Consider the following 19,158-nt stretch of genomic DNA (forward strand, 5'->3'; position numbering starts at 1 on the left):
GTTAAGGGACTTGACCAAAGTCACAGAGTTAATTTTCAGAAGAGTCAGGATTAAAGAACCCAGGGAGTTTAACTCCGCAGCCTGCATTCCTTCCATTCCCAGACCCCCTAGCCCCTGACCTTACCTTGAGGCGAGAGGGGTCAGCACAGGCATAGGGACAGAGGTGACAGCGGTAGGGCTTCTCCCCAGTGTGGACGCGGCTGTGCCAGGTGATCTTTTGCCGGTTCTTGGTGCTGTAAGCACAGTCAGTGCACTTGTAGAGCCGGGTGCCCCCGTGCCCTTTCACGTGGTGATCTAGCACCAGCTGATGGCGGCATGCAAAGTCACAAAAAGGGCAGCGCAGAGGGGGCTGGCCAGCATCCCCAGCTGAGGATGCCGCTGCTGAAGTCTCCTCGTGCTGTTCCAAGTAGTGCTTCACCAGGCCCACCCGCTCCCGGGCAGCGAAGTCACAGAGCTGACAGCGGTGGCTGAAATGCTGCTGCCTTCGGTGCTCGTCCAATGCCGGCCGGCTGGGGAAGGCCTCCTGACAGGCCCCACACTCGAGCCGTGGGTGCTGTTTCCGGGTGTGCCCTCGCAGGCTGGCAGGGCTGGGGCACAGCAGCCCACAGCGGGAGCAGTGCACGGGGCCCTCAGTGGCCTCTGTGGGAGAGCCAGGGACAGGGGGCGTAGGCTCGGGATGCCGGCGCAGAGCATGCTGCTTGAGTGCTGTCTCGGAGCTGAACTGGGCCTCACACTGGGGGCAGGCAAAGGCTGGGGTGCCCTGGTGGCAACTGTTAACGTGGCGAGTGATGTCATGGCGAAGGTAGCCACTATAGTCACAGAGTGGACAGAAGTGGGTGGGTGTTTTGTCATGTACCCTCAACCGGTGCAAGCGCAGTTTTGAGTTGGTACCAAATGTCTGGGGACAGGAGCTGCAGGGGATGCGGCCAACACCTGTGTGTCGGGACTGGTGAGCCTCTAACCGGTACCGTCTGGTGGTGGAAAAGTCACAGAAAGGGCACTGATGTGGCTTCACCCCCTCATGCTTCAGCCGCCGGTGCTGCTGTAGGCACCGGCTCTGTTTACAGGTGAAGCCGCAGTCCCCACACTGAAGAGGGGGCCGGGGGCCATGGGCTGGGGCTGCGGCGGGGTGCCTCCGCTTCTGGTGGAGCCTCAGGGCAGCAGCAGCAGGAGCGATGAATGGGCAGAGGCCACAGCGCAGCTCTGCGGACTGCTCAAGGGGGCAGCCCCGGGTCTGGTGAGTCCTCAGGGCCCGTTCCTGCTGGCAGCTAAAGGGACACGTGGGGCAGGAGAAGCGAGCCCCCTTCTGCTTTGGAACCAGAGCTGCATTCCCATCACCAGGGCTGCGCTCTGCACTCCCACTGCTCAGGGGAGCAGAGTCCCTGCTGCTCAGCAGGGACACAACAGGCTGGGTCTGGGAGGTGCCTCGCTTTCCTCCCCCGCCACGTCCGCCCCGGCAGCCTTCAGCCACGTGAGAGGTAATGGAGGAAAGCCGAGAGCAAAGGAACATGCAGGAGTTGCAGTGAAACTTGCCCTGCTCGAAGTGGAACCTCTCAGGGGCCTCCGGGGGCGAGGAGTCCTCTGCAGGACGGGCTGTGGAGCCACAGAGTGTGGCAACAGGCTCCTCTACGTTTTCTGGCTCCCCAGGAAGCTTGGAAGGAGCATCTTTTGGGAGCATGATCTCTACTTCTAATGGGGCAGGTGGGGGCTTCCCACCTGCTGCATCCTCTGAGGCCGGCGTGCCCGGGGGCTGAGGATGCGGAGGGATGGGTGAATCTGGTCTGGGCAAGCCCTTGTTCTTTCTGAGGAGAACAGGGCACTTCTTCAGCAGATGGGTGCTGAGGCCACGCTGTTGCTTGAAGCTGGCTCCACACTCAGGGCAGAGGAGGGGCTCTCGGTGGCCCTGGCACCCAGTCCTGGAGTGCAGACTCAGGGCCTTCTCCCGGCGGGTGATGAAAGGGCAGTGTGGGCAGCGGAAAGCCCGCCCCTGTCCCTGTATCACTACCATCTGAACCCGCCCCTCCAGCACCAGCGCCTCTGCCTGTTCTTTGTCCTGCCTCCTTAGGGCCTTGAGTAATGACTCTGATTCAGGGAACTGGGGCAGGGGTGCTGTCTCAGTGGGTGGATTTGCCTTGAAGGTTCCCACCCAGCTGTTAGGGGGCTCCTCTGAGGAAGGGGGATTTATAGGGGGCTCAGAGACTGGCTTTTCCAGAATGGACTCTTCAGCACCCAAGCCGGAAGTTCCAGCACCTTCAAAGGTAGACAGCTCTGTCAAAGTTCCATCTGGCCCTTCCAGTCTCAGAGGCCCTGAGGGATCCAGGGGCCTGAACTCCACAGGAGCCGTTTCGGTGATCTCCTCAAGGCGCGGGTTGGCCACAGGCTCCAGCTCCACTCCCAGGGCCTCTAGGTGTAGCGTACAGCCTCCCTCATCTACCTCCGCCGGACTGGGGCTGCCAACCAGGTCGTCCCCCTGGGGAACCTCACCGCTGTCCTGTTTCCCAGCGCTGTCCTCCTCACTGGTCTCTGGCGGGGCCTGATCCAAGCCGGGGTCCACCATCGTCCCTGGGTCGCGGTCCGGCCCCTCAGGCTGGGCAGACAGCTGACTTGAGGGCTCTGAGTCTGGTGGGGGTGTCGGGCACTGCCCGGCTCCCTCTGGCTCCTGGCTGGCACGGCGAAGCTGCCAGACCTGGTCCCCGGGCACGTAGCCGTGGGCTTTGCGCTTGTGGAAGAAGAGGGCGGTGTTGCTGAAGGTGCGGTAGTCGCAGAGGGCACAGTGGAACTCTCGGAGGCGGGTGTGCTTGCAGTTCTCATGGCTCAGCAGGGCCTGCTTGTGGCGGCTCTGGTAGCTGCAGTAGCGGCAGGGGTAGAGTGGGGCAGCCGTGCCGGGGTGGTGCTGGGAAGCCATGTGCTTCTGCAGCTCATACTTCCGCTTGCAAGCAAAGGCGCACACCTCGCACATCAGGGACTTGCCCTGGTGCCGCAGCTTGTGGCTGCTCAGCTGATCAGCCCGGTGGCAGCGATAGGAGCACTGGTTGCACTGGTATCTGGTGAGGAGGGAAAAATCACAATCATAAATGAATCACAGCAACTACCAGTAACTGTATAAATACCTACTATGCGCCAAGCTCTACACTCAGTGTTGTACATGCATCATCTAATTTAATCGTCTTAGTGAGGAGACTAAGGCACAGAAGTTAATAACTTGCCTCGAGTTACAAAGGGAGTGAAGGGCAGACGGTCTAGCTTCAGGGCTTGTGTTCTACCCCCTACTCTACCTTGCTTCCTAAAGGGAAGGTATCATGGATCAGTTAACCTCTGTGGACTTCTGAGGAGCTGACATGGCTACAGCCCCACAGGGCAGGTTTCTGTGTCTAGTTCCCACTCTCCCACGGAGACGTGAAAGCCACGGAGAAATCCCCTAGCCAGCTGTGCCCACAGGTCAGAGGGGAACTTGCCTGGATTTGGACGTGGCCAGGATTGGAGCCACAAGTGAAGCCCATCTACTTCACCAGGACTGGACTCAGAACTCAAATGACACCTTAGTCTCTGGGCCTCTACTCTGGGTCTACACCCCCTTCCCTGAGCCCAGAGAGCTCGCACCGTGCAGACTAGGCCACAGGCAGAGGTCACCTAGAGGCAGCGGAGCCGAGATGACAGGAGCAGAGGGCCGTGCGGAGGAGTCTCTCTGGGGCCAGAAGAGAGATGGGGCCGGAAGCTGACTTTGAGAGGCGGCTAGCTTAGCTCCAGGTCATTGGGTTAGGGAGGGAGGCACGCGTGGGCTCATACCTGAGGTCGCCCGCGTGTTTCCTCATGTGCACGCTGAGGTAGTGCTTCCACTTGGTGACATAGCCGCATTCGGTGCACATGTAATCCTTGGTGTTGGAGTGGGTCAGCATGTGCTTGGACAGGTAGCTCACGTCTCGACACGTGAAGTCACACAGCTCACACTTGTGCGGCTTCTCGCCTGTGGGGATGGGGGTGAGCGGGGAGAGAACACAAGTCAGACACGGACCGAGGGAGCGACAGACCGTCCTCCCCAGCAGGCTCGCCCTGATGCCCAGCGGGAGTGGATGCTGAGGTGCTATTTGCAAAAGTCAGTGCTGCCTCACAGCCCTCTGGGACGACCACTCTTCCACCCTGACGCCAAGGAAGGTAGGGGGAAAGTGAAGACCCAGCTTTTCAAAAGTAGCTTGAAAGTCCATTCTGGATTTGTTATACAGCTTATTGGCACTAACGGCCAACTGCTCCACTTAGCCCAATTCGTTCCAGTTTTGTGGAAGAGGAGGAGAAAAAATTAGGCAATACAACATAGTGGTTAACAACTCTGACTCTGGAGTCCAACACAGTAATAAAGATATTAATAGCTGACATTTATACTGTGCTCACTACGTGCCAGGCACCTTTCTGAGCACTTTATAAAAATGCCTCCTCTTACTGAATCCTCACAACAGCCCTTTATTACCCCATTTTACAGAGGAAGAAGCTGAGGCAGAGAGAAACCACAGAGCTATTAGGCAGTGGTTCAAATCCCAGTTTACTACTGTGTGTCCTCGGGCAGGTCATTTAACCCCTCTAAGTCTGTTTCCTGGTCTCCAAAAAGGGGGCAACAAAAATAATGACCTCACATGGTTGATATGAAGATTAAAGGGCTCAAGGACGAGCTGTCCCTGTACGTTGGTCAAGACCTAGCGCTAAGACGTGAGGCTGGGGCCGTGTTCCTTCAGGACCATTCCCTGTTATCCCTGCCCACCCGCTCAGCCCCTCTCCTTATGGTGAAAGGCAAGCAACGTGGTGTTCTGGCTCTGCTTCTGATACCAGCTGTGTGATCCTGAAACAGGCCATTTAAATGTTCAGCGTTTCTCATCTTTACCTGCCTTTCTTACAAGATCGTTATTGTGGATTAAATGAGATAATATATGAAAGAACTATAAAGCACTACACAAGCATACCTCAGAGAGATGGTGGGTTCAGTTCCAGACCACCACAATAAAGCGAATATCGCAAGAAACCGAGTCCCACAAATTTTTTGGTTTCCCAGTACATGTAAAAGTTATGTTCACACGTTGCATGGTAGTCTATTAAGTGTGCAATAACATTTTAACAAAACAGTGTACATACCTTAATTAAAAAAAATACTAACTATCACCTGACAATGCAGGGTTGCCACAAACCTTCGATTTAGAAAAAAACACAGTATCTGCTAAGAACAATAAAGTGCAATAAAATAAAGTATGCCTGTATAGATGTGAGGTTTTAAGAAGCCTCAGAAAAATGAGATTTTGTGACTAAAGCCTGTATAGAAATGAACTGTTTAATGGAAACAACAATGGCTTTGCCACAAGCTGCCTAAAAACTGTCCTCCCAAACTAAAGAATCTTTGATGAGATTTTTTTAATGTCTTGTCAATCCACCAATGCTTACATAGAGATCACAAATGGGAAGATGCTATAGCAGGAAGCCTGGTTTGGTTTTTACTCAAAGCATCAGTAATGCTGGTAACCAATTAAGAGTCTGAGTTGAAAAACCTGCAACTTTCAGGTCACCAGACGTGATCATGTTTCAGTGTCACAGCTTTCAAGGCTATGATATATATGGATGGCTCAGTTCCCTCACCCGCTATCTCTCACAGCACATCACAAAACTTGAACTGCAAAGGAAGGTATCTGTCCTGGTCTGGGTTTCTCTGCTTTAACAGACTAGGTGTTGACCCACCCACGCCTGATTAGGGGTGGGCAGAACCCGACAGGGCTATAAAGGTGAGGCACGGGACTTCCCTGGTGGTCCAGTTAAGACTCTGCGCTCCCTGCAGGGGGCCTGGATTCGATCCCTGGTCAGGGAACTAGATCCCGCATCCCGCAACTAAAAGATCCCGTATGCCTCAACTAAAAAGATCCCACATGCCGCAAATCCTAGCCTGACCACTTTACTAGCTGAGTGACACTCAACTTAAGGCTTACTTGTAAACTACAAATACTAGATTTATCTCTAGGAACACTAGGTCAGATGAGTCCTACGCAATGTATGCAAAGCCCTCTGGGTGTCTGGCACACAGTAAACGCTCCCGTTTGCCATCATCACCACTATTACATGGTTGGAAGGGTAGAAGCCATCTCACCGGTATGCAGCAGCATGTGGCGGATAAGCACCCTCTTGTGGGCAGTGGCAAAGCTGCACTCAGGGCACTGATGGATCTTCTCGTGAGCATGCATCTTGCCCACATGGTCCTGGTAGGCCACCGGGTTGAAGGTGGCAAAGGGGCAGAAGGTGCAGCGCAGCTCTTCACTGCCAGGGTGGCCCTGCTTCTTATGTTTACGGAACAGGTGCTTGTTGGAGCAGGCGAAGTCACAGTGGGGGCAGTGGAAGGCATAGTGGCTTTTGTGGTGGGCCTCCATGGCTTCTGCTGTGGCGAAGAGCATGGGACACGAGTGATGGCGGCACTCCACGGCCCGCACCCCGTGGGTCTCCTTCAGATGCTTTACGAAGGCCTTGCGGTCGGGTGCCGTGTAGCTACAGCCCTCCTGAAAGCAGCGAAGGGGCAGCGGCTCGGCCGCAGCTGCTGCGGTGTGGCTCTTGAGGTGCTCCTTAAGGGCCTGGCTGAGGCGGAACTCCTCCCGGCAGACAGGACAGGCATAGGTATCTGAGTAGAAGTTGGAAATATCCTCATGCATGCTGGCCATGTGGCGGTTGAGGGCATTCCTCTCCACTGCACTGTAGTGGCACAGTGGGCAGCGGTGGGCCTTTTGGCCCAGCTCCCGCAGCAGGTGGGTCTTGAGCTTGCTCTTACTGGTGAAGAACTTTTGGCAGTTGGGGCACTGGAGACTGGGGTCTGGGAAGTGGAGATGTAGGTGCTCCACCAGATGGGTCCGCTTCTTGAAGCAGCGCTTGCATTCTGGACACATGTGGGTCTTGAAGAGGGACTCGGTGCCAGAAGCGACAGCTCCTGGGAGAGGGAAAGGCAGGGAGGGTTAAGAGTGAGATTCTTCGATAGGTCAGGGGCTGGCCAGTTAATGGGAGAACCACATTTGCCCAGACAAAATATGCATGCATGCATGGCCTTGTTCCTTTCTTTCTAGGAAACCAAACAATAGCATCTCAAACTTTGTAGCCTCAAAGAAGAGAGAAGTCATTCAAGTATTTAGAGAAACAAAATCATAAGGACTTCTCAGACCTTGCTGTGACCTTTAAGAAGTGCTTCACCCAGCCACCCACTATTCTTGAGCTTTTATCTAGAAAGGCTCAAAAGAAGAATCTTGATGGAGCATTCTTGTTCTTCCTGTCCTTGACCCGGAGGGCAGGCGGAAGAATCAGTAGGGTTGGTTGGAAGGAAAAGAATCCCACAGGGAGTGAGCAGAGGGAAGAGAAGGTAAAGTACTCCTATTTCTGAACACTGGGGTCATAGAGAGCTGATAATAAATATAATCAGATCCTTCCTGGTCACCTGACGGTAAATATGCTCCCTGTGGGATGGGTTTCAAATGCTGTTCTCCTCAGATGGAAAACTGGGAAGCAAGGATTCAGAAAAACAACCTTAGGGGGCTCAATGTCAGACAAGACAGGCTGCCAGTCAAAAACCTCTGGCATCTTCATACTATGAATATCACCCTCTCCCTCCTCACAAAAGAGCTTTCTGCCTGGGGAAAACCAGCCCCGAGAGCAAACTCTATTTACTCTTACCCTGTGTCACCAAGGTCTGTGCCCATTTATCACTTTCCCACTAGACATGTCAAAGTGGAATGTTAGGAACAGAAGGATCTGAACCAAAACTCAGAAAACCAAACCCCAGAGCCTCAATACCAGGCCCTCCACAGTCCGTTCCTCCCCACCACCAAGAGGTTCAAGCCCCATCACATCATTACCCTCCAACCGCTGAGCCCCCTGGCCTTTCTCCAGGGCTTTCTGGGAGTTCTGGCTGCCACTGTCCTCTTCTTCCTCTACGTCCTCCTCTTCAGCTGACTCCTGCCCAGGCAAGGGTGCTCCTACTTCCTCTGAAGGCTCTCCCTCTCCTGGGGACACTCTGAGAGCTGAAGATGCAAAGAACTTGATGACTAGAGGAGCCAACGCAGTGCTGAGTGCTTGTACTTCTCCTCTTACTGGCCGGAAGAATCACCTCCCACCATTTAGCATAAGGGAATCTGGGGTTCTAAGTATATTAATTTATTCCCACACAAGACAGGGATAGGAAGACCAGGAGCTAAGCTGTCAGTGATGCTCCAGTCTGAAGTAAATCAAACCTCAGATAACACCAACCTCGGACCCCTTGAAGGCGAGATCTTTGAGGTCACTGCAGTGGGGGGAGGGGGCAGAGAGGTAGAGAATGGGCGGACTAGACTGTACTTCCCTGGCTCAGGTCCCCAGGGTTAATGGCTGGTGGCTCAGTGTGGGCGAACATCCCTGATCTCTAAACTTGTACTGAGAAACCCAACTCAGCAATTCAGAATCACATCCTGTGCTCTCAAATCCATTCCTTCTCTCCCTCAGTTAGAGGCAGCTGCCTCAGTAAGGCAAAGATGTATGACTTTTTCCCAGGAAAGAGGAATCTTCTCTTTGTACCAGAGCACAAATCAGTCTTAGCAAGCCAAATTCTCTCATCAGAACCCTGGCCTCTCCTGGCCTGGTTTCTCTATTTCCTCCTGCTCCTCTGCTCACCCCACACTCTTTTTGAAACCAAGAGGAATAAGAATCACTGAAGCACCACCTCCCTTGAAGGTTTCTTTTTAAAATAACCCCAGCTTCTCCTGCCCAATCCCACTTGCTCTAACAGGGAGTCTACAGGCATTCTACCAATGGCTACAGCCACTGATGGGCAGTTTAGCTTCTGCCCTCAGAAAGTTCTGAAATGGATCATAAGAGACATTGGTTAAGTAACCTCAAGGCCACAGTGTAGCTTAAGCCAAACTTCATTCATTGTCATGGACAAAGACTTCCTCTTTGTCCCAGATTTTCTGCCTGGTCCGGGGTGTCTAGATGCCTTCCCACGCCAGCCAATAATCCCGTCCTCCTGAGCCACTACCCCAGATTCTCTTCAATTCAGGCTTACATTCATGGCATTAGTAACAATTGCCTCTGCTACAGACCAATTGCAGCTGCAATCCAGGCAGGATACTGCTGGGTCCTTGGCCTCATACCTGGCAGCAGCTGCTGGGATGGAAGACCCTGAACAGCAGACAGTTCTCCCTGTGTCCCGTGCCCGTGACTCCGCTGATGCTGCCGGAAGAGTTTGATGTTGGAGCCCACGAAGCTGCAGTGGTTGCAGTGGAAAGGGTAATGGGCCTGCCGGTGCAGCTCCATGCCCTGCTGGCTCCCGAAGAGCAGGGGGCAGCCCCGGAAAGAACAGGGCACAGGAAGGGCTCTGTGGGTCTGCCTCAGGTGGTGCTGTAGACCCTTGCGATCTTCAGCGGAGAACACACAGCCAGACTCTGGGCAGGAGAAGGCGTCAGGAGTGCCCCGGTGAATCTTGAAGTGGCTTTTCAGGGCCTGGGGTTGGGCAAACTCCTGTTTACACACAGGGCATGGCAGGGGGCTATCTGGTGGGCTCTGGCCCCGCAGAGGGCCAGGGAGAGTGAGGTTGCTGGGGGGCAGCTCTACAGAGCAGGGGGGGCTAGCGAGGCCCTGCACAGGCTGTATAATGGTCTCAGTGCACTGGTGCAGGGCCAGCAGAGTGGGCTCTGCGAAGCTCTGCTCACAGCGCTCACAGAAGTACACCTCCACCACCTTTACCAGGACACCTGCAGGCAGAGGACCGACAGAGAAAGGCACAGAATCAGATGGAACAAGACTCAGAGGAGTTAGTTACCAGTAGAAAATGTAGGTGAATCTTTTAACATTCATGGAATGGAGATGGACTTAAGTCTGATACTACACCTTAAGTCTGATTTTCAAAGCCCCCTAAGGTCAAAGATGGTCTATCTTGCACGTGTGTTTGGATTTCCAGTATCTTGCACAATACTTGGCACAAAGTAGGTACTTCATAAATATTTGTGAAGTGAATGTAACAAGTATTAACCAAATCCAGAAAGCATTAAGAAAAGGCGATATGTTTTGCCCAAATAAAAAATTAGAAACTTACAAAAGAAGAAAATGACAATCTGAGGAAAATATCTGCAATATACATGACAAAGCATTACTTTTATATTCTGTGAAGAGATTTTCAAAGGCACAGTAATTCATAAAATGGAGGACATCCTTTCTGAGATGAGCCAGATCACATTCATAATAATTGATGCCATTTCTTTTTTTTTTTTGATAATTTTTATTTTTTTAATCAATTAATTAATTTATTTTTGGCTGCATTGGGTCTTTGTTGCTGCGCTCGGGCTTTCTCTAGTTGCGGCGAGCGGGGTGCACTCTTTGTTGCAGTGTGTGGGCTTCTCATTGCGGTGGCTTCTCTTGTTGCGGAGCACACGCTCCAGGCGCGTGGGCCTCAGTAGTTGTGGCATGCGGGCTCAGTAGTTGTGGCTTGCGGGCTCTACAGCACAGGCTCAGGAGTTGTGGCGCATGGGTCTAGTTGTTCCGCTTGCTGCCATTTCTTAAGCAACTGGCAGGACCTTGACAAAGAAAGGCTTAGGAAACACTTTTGCTTGGTCCTCCAACTGCCCTATGAGAAGAGGGCCCTGGGATGCTGCAAGGTTAAGGCCACCATGCCTGTTAATGGTGGAGCCCAGGTTTGTCCTACATTTATTCTGGTGGTTCTTTTTCTCTTTATTATTTTTTTGTTTAAATAAAAATTCAGTGCAACAAAAGAACTATATAAAGAATAACCACCTCCCACCCTCACACACATAATTTGGTCTATATCCTTTCAGACCTTTTGGGTCATTTTTTGGCAATTTGCTTTTTTTTTTTTTTTTTAAGTTTATTTACTTATTTATTTTTGGCCTTGGGTCTTTGTTGCTGCGCGTGGGCTTTCTCTAGTTGTGGCGAGCAGGGGCTACGCTTAGTTGCGGTGCGCGGGCTTCTTATTGCAGTGGCTTCTCTTGTTGCAGAGCATGGGTTCTAGGCGCACAGGCTTCAGTAGTTGTGGCTCTTGGGCTCTAGAGTGCAGGCTCAGTAGTTGTGGCACACGGGCTTAGTTGCTCCGCGGCATGTGGGATCTTCCCAGACCAGGGCTCGAACCTGTGTCCCCTGCAATGGCAGGCGGATTCTTAACCACTGTGCCACCAGGGAAGCCCCGGCAATTTGCTTTTTAAAAAATTTTTTTCACTTGCTATATATCAAAGATATTTTTACCTATGAGTAGGACATTTAGATCTACCTAATTTTTTTTGTCCAGTTCATGGTACTTCAGAGCACGGGTAAATCAAAATGAAATTTTGCTCTTACTGATAGATATCTGCGTTGTTTCCAACCATTACAAATAAAGCTGCCCTACACATCCTTATTCCTGTATCCTTGTGCATGTGTGTGACTCTTTCTATAGGACAGATCCCTAGAAGTGGAACTACTAGGTCAGAGTACACGTCTTTTAAAATTTGTTACATGGATAAATTGACTTTCAAAAACTTATGCTAATTTATATTCCATAAACTATAAGATAGTGTCTGTTTCCCCATTGCCTCACCAACACTAGTTTTATAAAAAATGCTTAATTTCTGCCAAAGTTGAGAAACAATAATGGCGTCTTATAGTTAAACTGGAATTTGTGTGTTAGTGAGATTAAATATACTTACGGTATTAACTATTTTCATTTCTTCTTTAGTAAATTGCACATAGATTTCTTTTCTCCCTTTCTAAGAAAATACTGTTTCTTTTTCTTATTGTGCAGCTCTTTGAATTTTAAAGATATTAACTCTTTCTTATATATTGCAAATGTTTTTCCAGGTTCCTTTTTATTTATTATTTCTTTCACCACATCAAAGTTTAGAAATATTATATGATCAAACTAGCTAATCTTTCCCAGTATTCTTTGTACACTACCAAGGAAAAATGGTACAACTGTAGCTGGAAGACGACAGTTACAAAACAGGGAAGTTACCTAAAAATAAGAAGTTGAGATGTGGGAAGATTAAAGGGGAGACTCTTTCTTCTAACGTAAATATAAATTATTCAACTCCCACTCTTAACTGGCATGCCTTGGGTGAGTTAAGTATGTTATCTGCAAGAAACTAGAGCAGGGAAATACCAGATTACCGCTAGGAAGCCCTGCCAAGCCCTGGGTGGTGGAGAGAGGCTGGGCCTTTTGCCTAATCCCTGGCTGCAGTCCCTGGGTGGGAGGGTCAACATGGAGAAAAGAATCCTTGAGGACTATAGGAGTAAGGGTTGGGCAGAGGTGTCAGAAAGGTCTTCCCTTCTGGATTACTGCCTAGCAGACGTGAAGCCCTCGCAGGGATAGACTGCCAAGAGCTTGGTACAAGTTGTGCACCACCTCGCCAGACTTCAATCAACATTCACCAACTGCAAATCAAATTACAACATCTCTAAGTATAAAAATAGGATGCTACCTTGTGTCTTCATCATATTTATATACAACGATCAAAAACAGCACAGACAAAAACTCAGGGTTGCTTGTCTCACTGGCCTGCTAGCAACTGTGTTGGTACCTGGGGTCTCTCCAGGAGCACCTGGGGACAGGTTTCCAGCTACTGCTTCCACAATGATCTCCATGTTCCCTGTGTCCTCTTCAGTTGCTGTGGCTTCTACCAGCAGGCAGCCTGGGTCAGCAGGCAAAGGTGGAGGGTTCCCAGAAGGACAGGGGCTCTGGACAGGCTCTAGGAGTCCATGGTTAGAGAGAGGTCGGGGGATCAGCAATAGCTCAGGGCACAGTCCATCCATCTCCCCAGTGCTGTTGGCTGGCTGTGAGTCCAACACAGTGTCTGTCATCACCACCAACTTGTGTGCTATGTCCTCTTACGTGCTGATAAACCAACCAGAAGAAAAACCAAACAACATATAATTAGATCTCTCACTTTCTTCTCAGTTGGTGTGGATGCACAGCCCAGTGCCTGCCCAATCAGGCATTTCCTTGCATGGCAGCATGCCATACGTAGTTAACCTAGAAATTTTCTTTATATGACAATGTCTAGAACAAAAAGCGTAAACATGATAATAGGGGTCAATATAGGAAAGAGACAAGAAGTTGTAGCCAATATATTAAAGACTGTTTCTTGGAGCTAAGTGATGTTGGTCAAATTATTAAGCAATCTGGGTCTCAGGTCTCTTATCTGCAATAAAATTGGGTGGGACCAAGGGACCTCAGAGGTCCCCTCTCCTCTTAACATTTTATGATCTCACTATTCCTTAGCTCAAAGCCCTTCCTTCATGATCTGGCCCCTGCTGACCTCTCCAGATTCATCTTCCACCTCTCTCCGCAAAAGATCTCTGAACTGATGATTCAACTTGTCATTGATTTGCCATTCTCCAGACTCACCACATTCTTTTCTGCTTCCATATCCTTACACATCCCTCTCTCGGCTTGATGGGCCTCCTCCCCTTTGCCATCTCTCTTGTCTGGCTAACCAACTCCTAACTAGCCTTTAAGAATCTGCACAAATGTCACTTCCACTAGGATGGCTTCCGGACACCTTTCATCTAAGTTTCTCTCTCTGAGGTCCTAACGGCCCCTTGTACATGGCTCTGACAGAAACTGTGTCACACTGCACTGTCGTTTACCTATCAGTCTCCCTCCCTAGACTTGGAGCTTTTTGAGTGGAGTTTATTGATGTTATCACTTCACTGAACACACCACAACAGTCTATGCAAGTCAGACAAATAAGGGAATTCTAGTGAAGAACTCCAGACACAGAAATGCATCAAAGCAAAGCTAGGCTTCTACTAAGATAGAAGTAGAATCAAATCAGTGGTGCCTTACAAGTTAACACACCTGGAGAAATTTCTAACAAACTGACTATGGCCTCACATTGAACACTGGAACACAACAGAAATTAATGTCAAGTACACTACATATCTTGTTATACACGGCTAAAATTAGTCTAAGCTAAATAACTAGGAATTAATAAGGATGACAGCAATCATTTCATGAAATTGAGTCATGGAGGTCGAGTAATGGCCTAGGGCTAGGAAACCAGGTTGCAGGTGATAATTCTGCAACTCAAAGCCTCAGATCACGGAAATTCGGAAGGTGGCAGGGCAGGGCACTTCCGCCCTCAGAGGATTCTCTGGAAACCACAGCCTCCACTTATCATCGCTGCTCTCTGCTCTCGGGAGTCTTCCAGCTCGGGCAGTATACTTGCCTTAGGGGGGAGCCAAGGAGGACGCGGTGTCGTCTAGATTGAGCCGCTGGAAGGCGGAGTGAGGTGGGACATAGGTGGGCACAAGAGAAGAAATGAACTTATCTTCGGAGCACGGGTACTGAGGAAGAGAAAGGACAAATTAAGGCAGAGAGAAGGCCTGGGAAAAGGATGAGATCCAGCCTGGGGACCAAGGCACCCGGTGTCCACTTTCCTGTGGGCTCTGACTCACCGCGTGGCCTTGGACAGATATAGTCCCCTCGCTTCTCGGGGCCTCAGCTTTTCTATCTGTAAAGTGGAGGCGATGACAGTGTCCACATCGTTGGGCGGGAGCGGGAATCACAAGTGCCGGCAAATGGGAAAGCCGTTTTGTAACCTGCAAGGCTTAGGATGGAGCATCGTCATGCTTATGGTGCTAAGCAGAGGCAGCGGGTAACCGGGCGCGGTCCAGGGCAGTGACGCGACCGAGGCACCGGGGCGGCTGATGTGATGCTCCGGGGCCTCGCTCGTCGCCGTGCTCCCTTCAGCACTTCTCCCGAGCGTTCCCACCACCCAGGCCCACCCCTCACCCTGGGGCTCGAGAAATTTTTGCCTCCGGCCTACTCCACCCACACTCCCTACTAGTTCCCGCCCCGCTGCCGCTCACTTACCTCCCGGCCCTGGGCGGGCGGGAGCCTCATCTCTATGGTCGACCAGCGGCTGGAGCAGCCTCCCGTGACTCCTTTTGTGCGACCGCCTCCGGCCCAGCCGCCTCTAGGACCTCGGGCATTTGGAGGCCGCTCTCTCTTCCTCTGTGAGGCTGTCTGTGTACTCTATGGTTCTATCGTTCCTCACCCCCTACCCCCCTCCTGGCCTTGAGGCCCAAAGAGTACCATCGAGAGTTGTGGAGCAGAGTGGCACAGCCCTCTTGGTGGGTGTGGCGGGAAGTAGATGAAACAACTCGGGGGCCGGGCGAAGCAGCGCTTCCCTGACGAGCGAAGGGGTGAAACCATCGAGAGGAAGGGCCAGAGAGTCATGGCGGTAAGGGGCGGGGGAGTGACCGATTATTCCAAACTCCGCTCCTGGAGGCGCGAGCTGGAGTGTAGAGGGGGTTCGGGAGGGGGCTTCTGGGCGACCGACAAGGACCGGGAGCGGGAAGGGCTTTGTCTGTAGCCTTCCACGCATACGAATTTTGGAATTCTGGATCCTATTCTGAGCTTCAGCGGAGGTTACTGCTGTCAGTTCACCGCACTGCGTGCCAGGCGTAGAGCGAAGTGGCAGGGGGGCGGGTGAGGTGTGCTAGAAACGATTTGACCTCCTACCCTTCGGGATCTTACAGTCTAGAATCAGGCCCTGTCACATTTTATTGGGGGTGGAATTCGAGGAAATCTCCTTGGAGCAAGTAGCAGATGGGCGGGATTTCAACTGGAGAGAATGGAGGAAATAAATTAAAATGGTCATTCCGAGTCAAGAGAACTGCTTGAGCAAGGAAGAAGGAGGTTTGTATTTTTGTTCAACAGAGAGTATTAGGAGCTAAGCCATTAAAGGTAGGTGGGCCCCGTATTGTGGAGGCAGAGGAGTTTACCTAATTCAGGGACCTGTTGAGAGCCAGTCATTGGAGGTGTTGGAGTAGGGAAAGTAGTGGGATTGAAGCAGATCCTTATGAAGAAAGATCTGGACCCCTGTGTAGCAGTTTGGTGAAGCAGGACGTGGAGACCCATTAAGATGCCACTTCAATAACTAAAATTAACATTGAAGAGACAATTTAGGTGGGAGGTAATAAAGAGCTAAACAGGACATTAGCATGTAAAGGAGAGGAGAGGATATTTGAAGTACATGACTCATAATAGCAAGCCATGAGGTTACTGACAGGTTGACAGAAGACAGTAGCTTCTTCATCCCCTCCTAACTCTGGCCAGTGGGCCCCTTTCTAACTCAGCTGGTCCTAGGGACCACAAAAATTCTGTCCATCCATTATCCTGATGTGAAGCCGGTTATATTGTTTTCTCAGGTTTAAGGAATCTACAGACATAGTCGTCTGGCAGGAAACAGGTATGAACAGGATAATGAAAGGCAAAATGGGGCAAGTGGCCCAGAGTCCCATCCCTTGCATTCCAACACCAACCCCACCCCACAAAGGGAGGATATTGAAGCACACAGTAATGCTGTCCTGTCCTTCCTGCTCCCAGCTTCTGCAGGTGGGGGAGGGGGTGGGTTGGAGAGGAATTTCAGAGTCCATTCTAAACTAATCTTGTGCTTTGTCCCATCTCCACTGCTCCCCACCCCCAGGTCTTGAAAATGCCTTGGGGCCTGTAAGATTCAGTGTTTTCCTTTCAAGATGCCCCTCTCAGACTTCGTTCTGGCCCTGAAGGACAATCCCTACTTTGGGGCTGGATTTGGGCTGGTGGGTGTGGGCACAGCCCTGGCCCTGGCCCGGAAAGGTGCCCAACTGGGTCTGGTGGCATTCCGGCGCCATTACATGATCACACTGGAAGTCCCTGCTCGAGACAGGAGCTATGCCTGGTTGCTTAGCTGGCTCACCCGCCACAGTACCCGAACTCAGCACCTCAGTGTCGAGACTTCGTACCTTCAGCACGAGAGTGGCCGCATCTCCACTAAATTTGAATTTGTCCCCAGCCCTGGAAACCACTTTATCTGGTAAGGTTGGGAAACAGAGAGGGCTCTGAGAGTAGAAAAGGAGAATGAGGGGAGGTGGGTTTGACCCATTCGTTCACCTCATTTTGACCATTCTTATTCAGGTATCAAGGGAAATGGATCCGGGTGGAACGGAGCCGAGAGATGCAGATGATAGACCTGCAGACGGGGACCCCCTGGGAATCTGTCACCTTCACGGCTCTGGGCACTGACCGAAAGGTCTTCTTCAGCATCCTGGAGGAAGGTGTGGGATGGCACAGACAGGCTTTATGGGGGCAGGGGGTGGTGGTTGCAGGGATGGGGTCTTCGACATCAAAGGAAGAGAAGCTTGGAGAGGACGAGCAGGGGGCTCTGAGACCACGGGAGCAGGTGGCTAGGGAAACGGTTTTGGCACAGCTCTGCCTAGTAGCACGGCAAAGAGGAATTATTGGATTTGTCTCATCTCCCCACCTCCCAGCTCGAGAGCTAGCCTTGCAGCAGGAGGAAGGGAAGACAGTGATGTACACAGCTGTGGGCTCTGAATGGCGCCCCTTTGGCTATCCACGCCGCCGCCGGCCACTGAATTCTGTGGTTCTAGAACAGGGTCTGGCTGACCGAATTGTCAGAGACATCCGGGAATTCATCGATAACCCCAAGTGGTACACTGACAGAGGTGAGAAGCAGCTGGGGTCTTGGCCAGGTTGTTTTTGATGTGGTATTAGAACAGGAGGGAACAGGCTGGTCTTTGTGGCCAGATATAAAGCTGTGGGCTAGCGCTTTATATTTGTGGGCAAATACAAAACTCTAGCCTAATTCCCATAGACGAAGGGGAGAGAAAAGTTGTCTACGGGAATGATTTCTTCCAATGCCAAAGTCATCAGGCCTCCAGGGAGCAGAGTTGGGCATGAATGTGGACATCTGGGGCAGAGTACATGATTCATTTTAGGTCTTGACAATCATCCCGGCTGTATTCTTAGGCATTCCCTACAGACGTGGCTACCTGCTTTATGGGCCCCCTGGTTGTGGAAAGAGCAGTTTTATGTGAGTAGAGTCAAACTTCCCTTAACCCTCAAACTGGAGAGAAACTGGACTGGTGGGGTTGGAAAGGGAAATAAATGTGGGGAACAGGAACCGGGATAAACATGAGACACGTGGAACATTAGTGGGGTATGGTGAAAGGTTTAGGCCTCCGAGACAAAACTAGTACAGTGAGGAACAAGCAGCTGGGCCCAAGGACCAGTTCCCAGGTTGCCCATTACCTGTCATCCCTCCTCCATAGCACAGCCCTGGCTGGGGAACTGCAGCACAGCATCTGCCTGCTGAGTCTCACAGACTCCAGCCTCTCTGATGACCGGCTCAACCACCTGCTGAGCGTGGCACCGCAGCAGAGCCTGGTGCTCCTGGAGGACGTGGATGCTGCCTTTCTCAGTCGAGACCTGGCTGCGGAGAGTAAGTGAGGGAAGTTGATGGAAGGGGGTGTTCCTAAATGAGGAACAGTGGAAGGAGAAATCCAGAGAGCTGATGGAGGACACCTGGGTTGGCAATGAGAGCCCACAAGACGCACTGATAAGTAGGGGAACATGGTAAGTAAGGAGTAGAAGGGGATGCTAATTTTAAGTAGGGCTATGATCACTCACACTTTCTCTCTCCCTTCTTCCAGACCCAGTAAAGTACCAAGGTCTAGGTCGTCTCACTTTCAGCGGCCTGCTCAACGCCTTGGATGGCGTGACTTCCACTGAGGCACGCATTGTGTTCATGACCACCAACCATGTTGACAGGTGAGGAGTGAGGTACTCAGACTGTGAGGCAAGATTCTGCCCCCTCACCATCTTAGGAGGATCAGGAGGTTCAGCGGGACCGTTTTTGGGGGGTGCTGGTGGCACTGCTGCTCATGACTCTGCTTTTGCTGCCTTCTTCTCTTAGGCTCGACCCTGCCCTGATACGCCCTGGGCGAGTAGACCTGAAGGAGTACGTGGGCCACTGCTCACGCTGGCAGCTGACCCAGATGTTCCAGAGGTTCTATCCAGGGCAAGCAGCTTCCCTGGCTGAGACCTTTGCAGATCGTGTCCTTCAAGCTACAATTCAGATCAGTCCTGCCCAGGTGCAGGGCTACTTCATGCTGTATAAAAGTGACCCTGCAGGGGCAATTCACAATGCGGAGTCTCTGAGGAGGTGACAACTGGGCTGTGCCCAACCCTCTCCTCCTCCAGGGGATCAATAAACACCTGCCGTGCTACTCTGTTCTCTGACCTCCCTCCTACCTTCCGGTGTTGGCACTTGAGGAAAAAGCAGGGGCTATAAACACAGATGCCTTCAGGGGCCATCAGGTGTCCACATATGCAAATGCTGGGGGCACAGCCTC

The 19,158-nt window shown here is 51.6% G+C and overlaps 2 protein-coding genes across 6 annotated transcripts in view; one reads left to right on the top strand and one right to left on the bottom strand.

Annotated features, from left to right (window-relative positions):
* Window positions 1-15,090, bottom strand: part of ZNF142 (zinc finger protein 142) — a 23,636-nt gene extending 8,546 nt beyond the window's left edge. The window contains exons 1-9 of the mRNA XM_059928690.1: window positions 14,834-15,090; window positions 14,416-14,567; window positions 14,187-14,304; window positions 12,537-12,850; window positions 9,126-9,725; window positions 7,857-8,021; window positions 6,116-6,940; window positions 3,787-3,964; window positions 125-3,044 (exon numbers count right to left, since the gene is read on the bottom strand). Coding sequence (XP_059784673.1) covers window positions 125-3,044; window positions 3,787-3,964; window positions 6,116-6,940; window positions 7,857-8,021; window positions 9,126-9,725; window positions 12,537-12,816 — 4,968 coding nt within the window. The 5' untranslated portion in view covers window positions 12,817-12,850; window positions 14,187-14,304; window positions 14,416-14,567; window positions 14,834-15,090. The remainder of the gene's footprint in view (window positions 1-124; window positions 3,045-3,786; window positions 3,965-6,115; window positions 6,941-7,856; window positions 8,022-9,125; window positions 9,726-12,536; window positions 12,851-14,186; window positions 14,305-14,415; window positions 14,568-14,833) is intronic.
* Window positions 14,987-19,032, top strand: LOC132369220 (mitochondrial chaperone BCS1). 5 transcript variants are annotated; one of them, XM_059928694.1, is made up of 9 exons: window positions 14,988-15,203; window positions 16,174-16,214; window positions 16,452-16,820; window positions 16,922-17,061; window positions 17,275-17,469; window positions 17,774-17,837; window positions 18,076-18,245; window positions 18,457-18,574; window positions 18,720-19,032. In XM_059928694.1, exons 3-9 carry the CDS (start codon window positions 16,501-16,503, stop codon window positions 18,970-18,972), a joined length of 1,260 nt encoding a protein of 419 aa, XP_059784677.1. In that variant the 5' UTR covers window positions 14,988-15,203; window positions 16,174-16,214; window positions 16,452-16,500; the 3' UTR covers window positions 18,973-19,032. The 5 variants fall into 5 exon arrangements, with proteins under 5 accessions (XP_059784680.1, XP_059784677.1, XP_059784681.1 ...); XM_059928698.1 differs by having other exon boundaries at window positions 14,992-15,203; window positions 16,800-16,820; XM_059928695.1 differs by lacking the exon at window positions 14,988-15,203 and adding an exon at window positions 15,270-15,661.
* Window positions 19,033-19,158: the final 126 nt, after the last annotated feature.

Source organism: Balaenoptera ricei, chromosome 7 (genome assembly GCF_028023285.1).
Source record: "Balaenoptera ricei isolate mBalRic1 chromosome 7, mBalRic1.hap2, whole genome shotgun sequence".
NCBI lineage: Eukaryota > Metazoa > Chordata > Mammalia > Artiodactyla > Balaenopteridae > Balaenoptera > Balaenoptera ricei.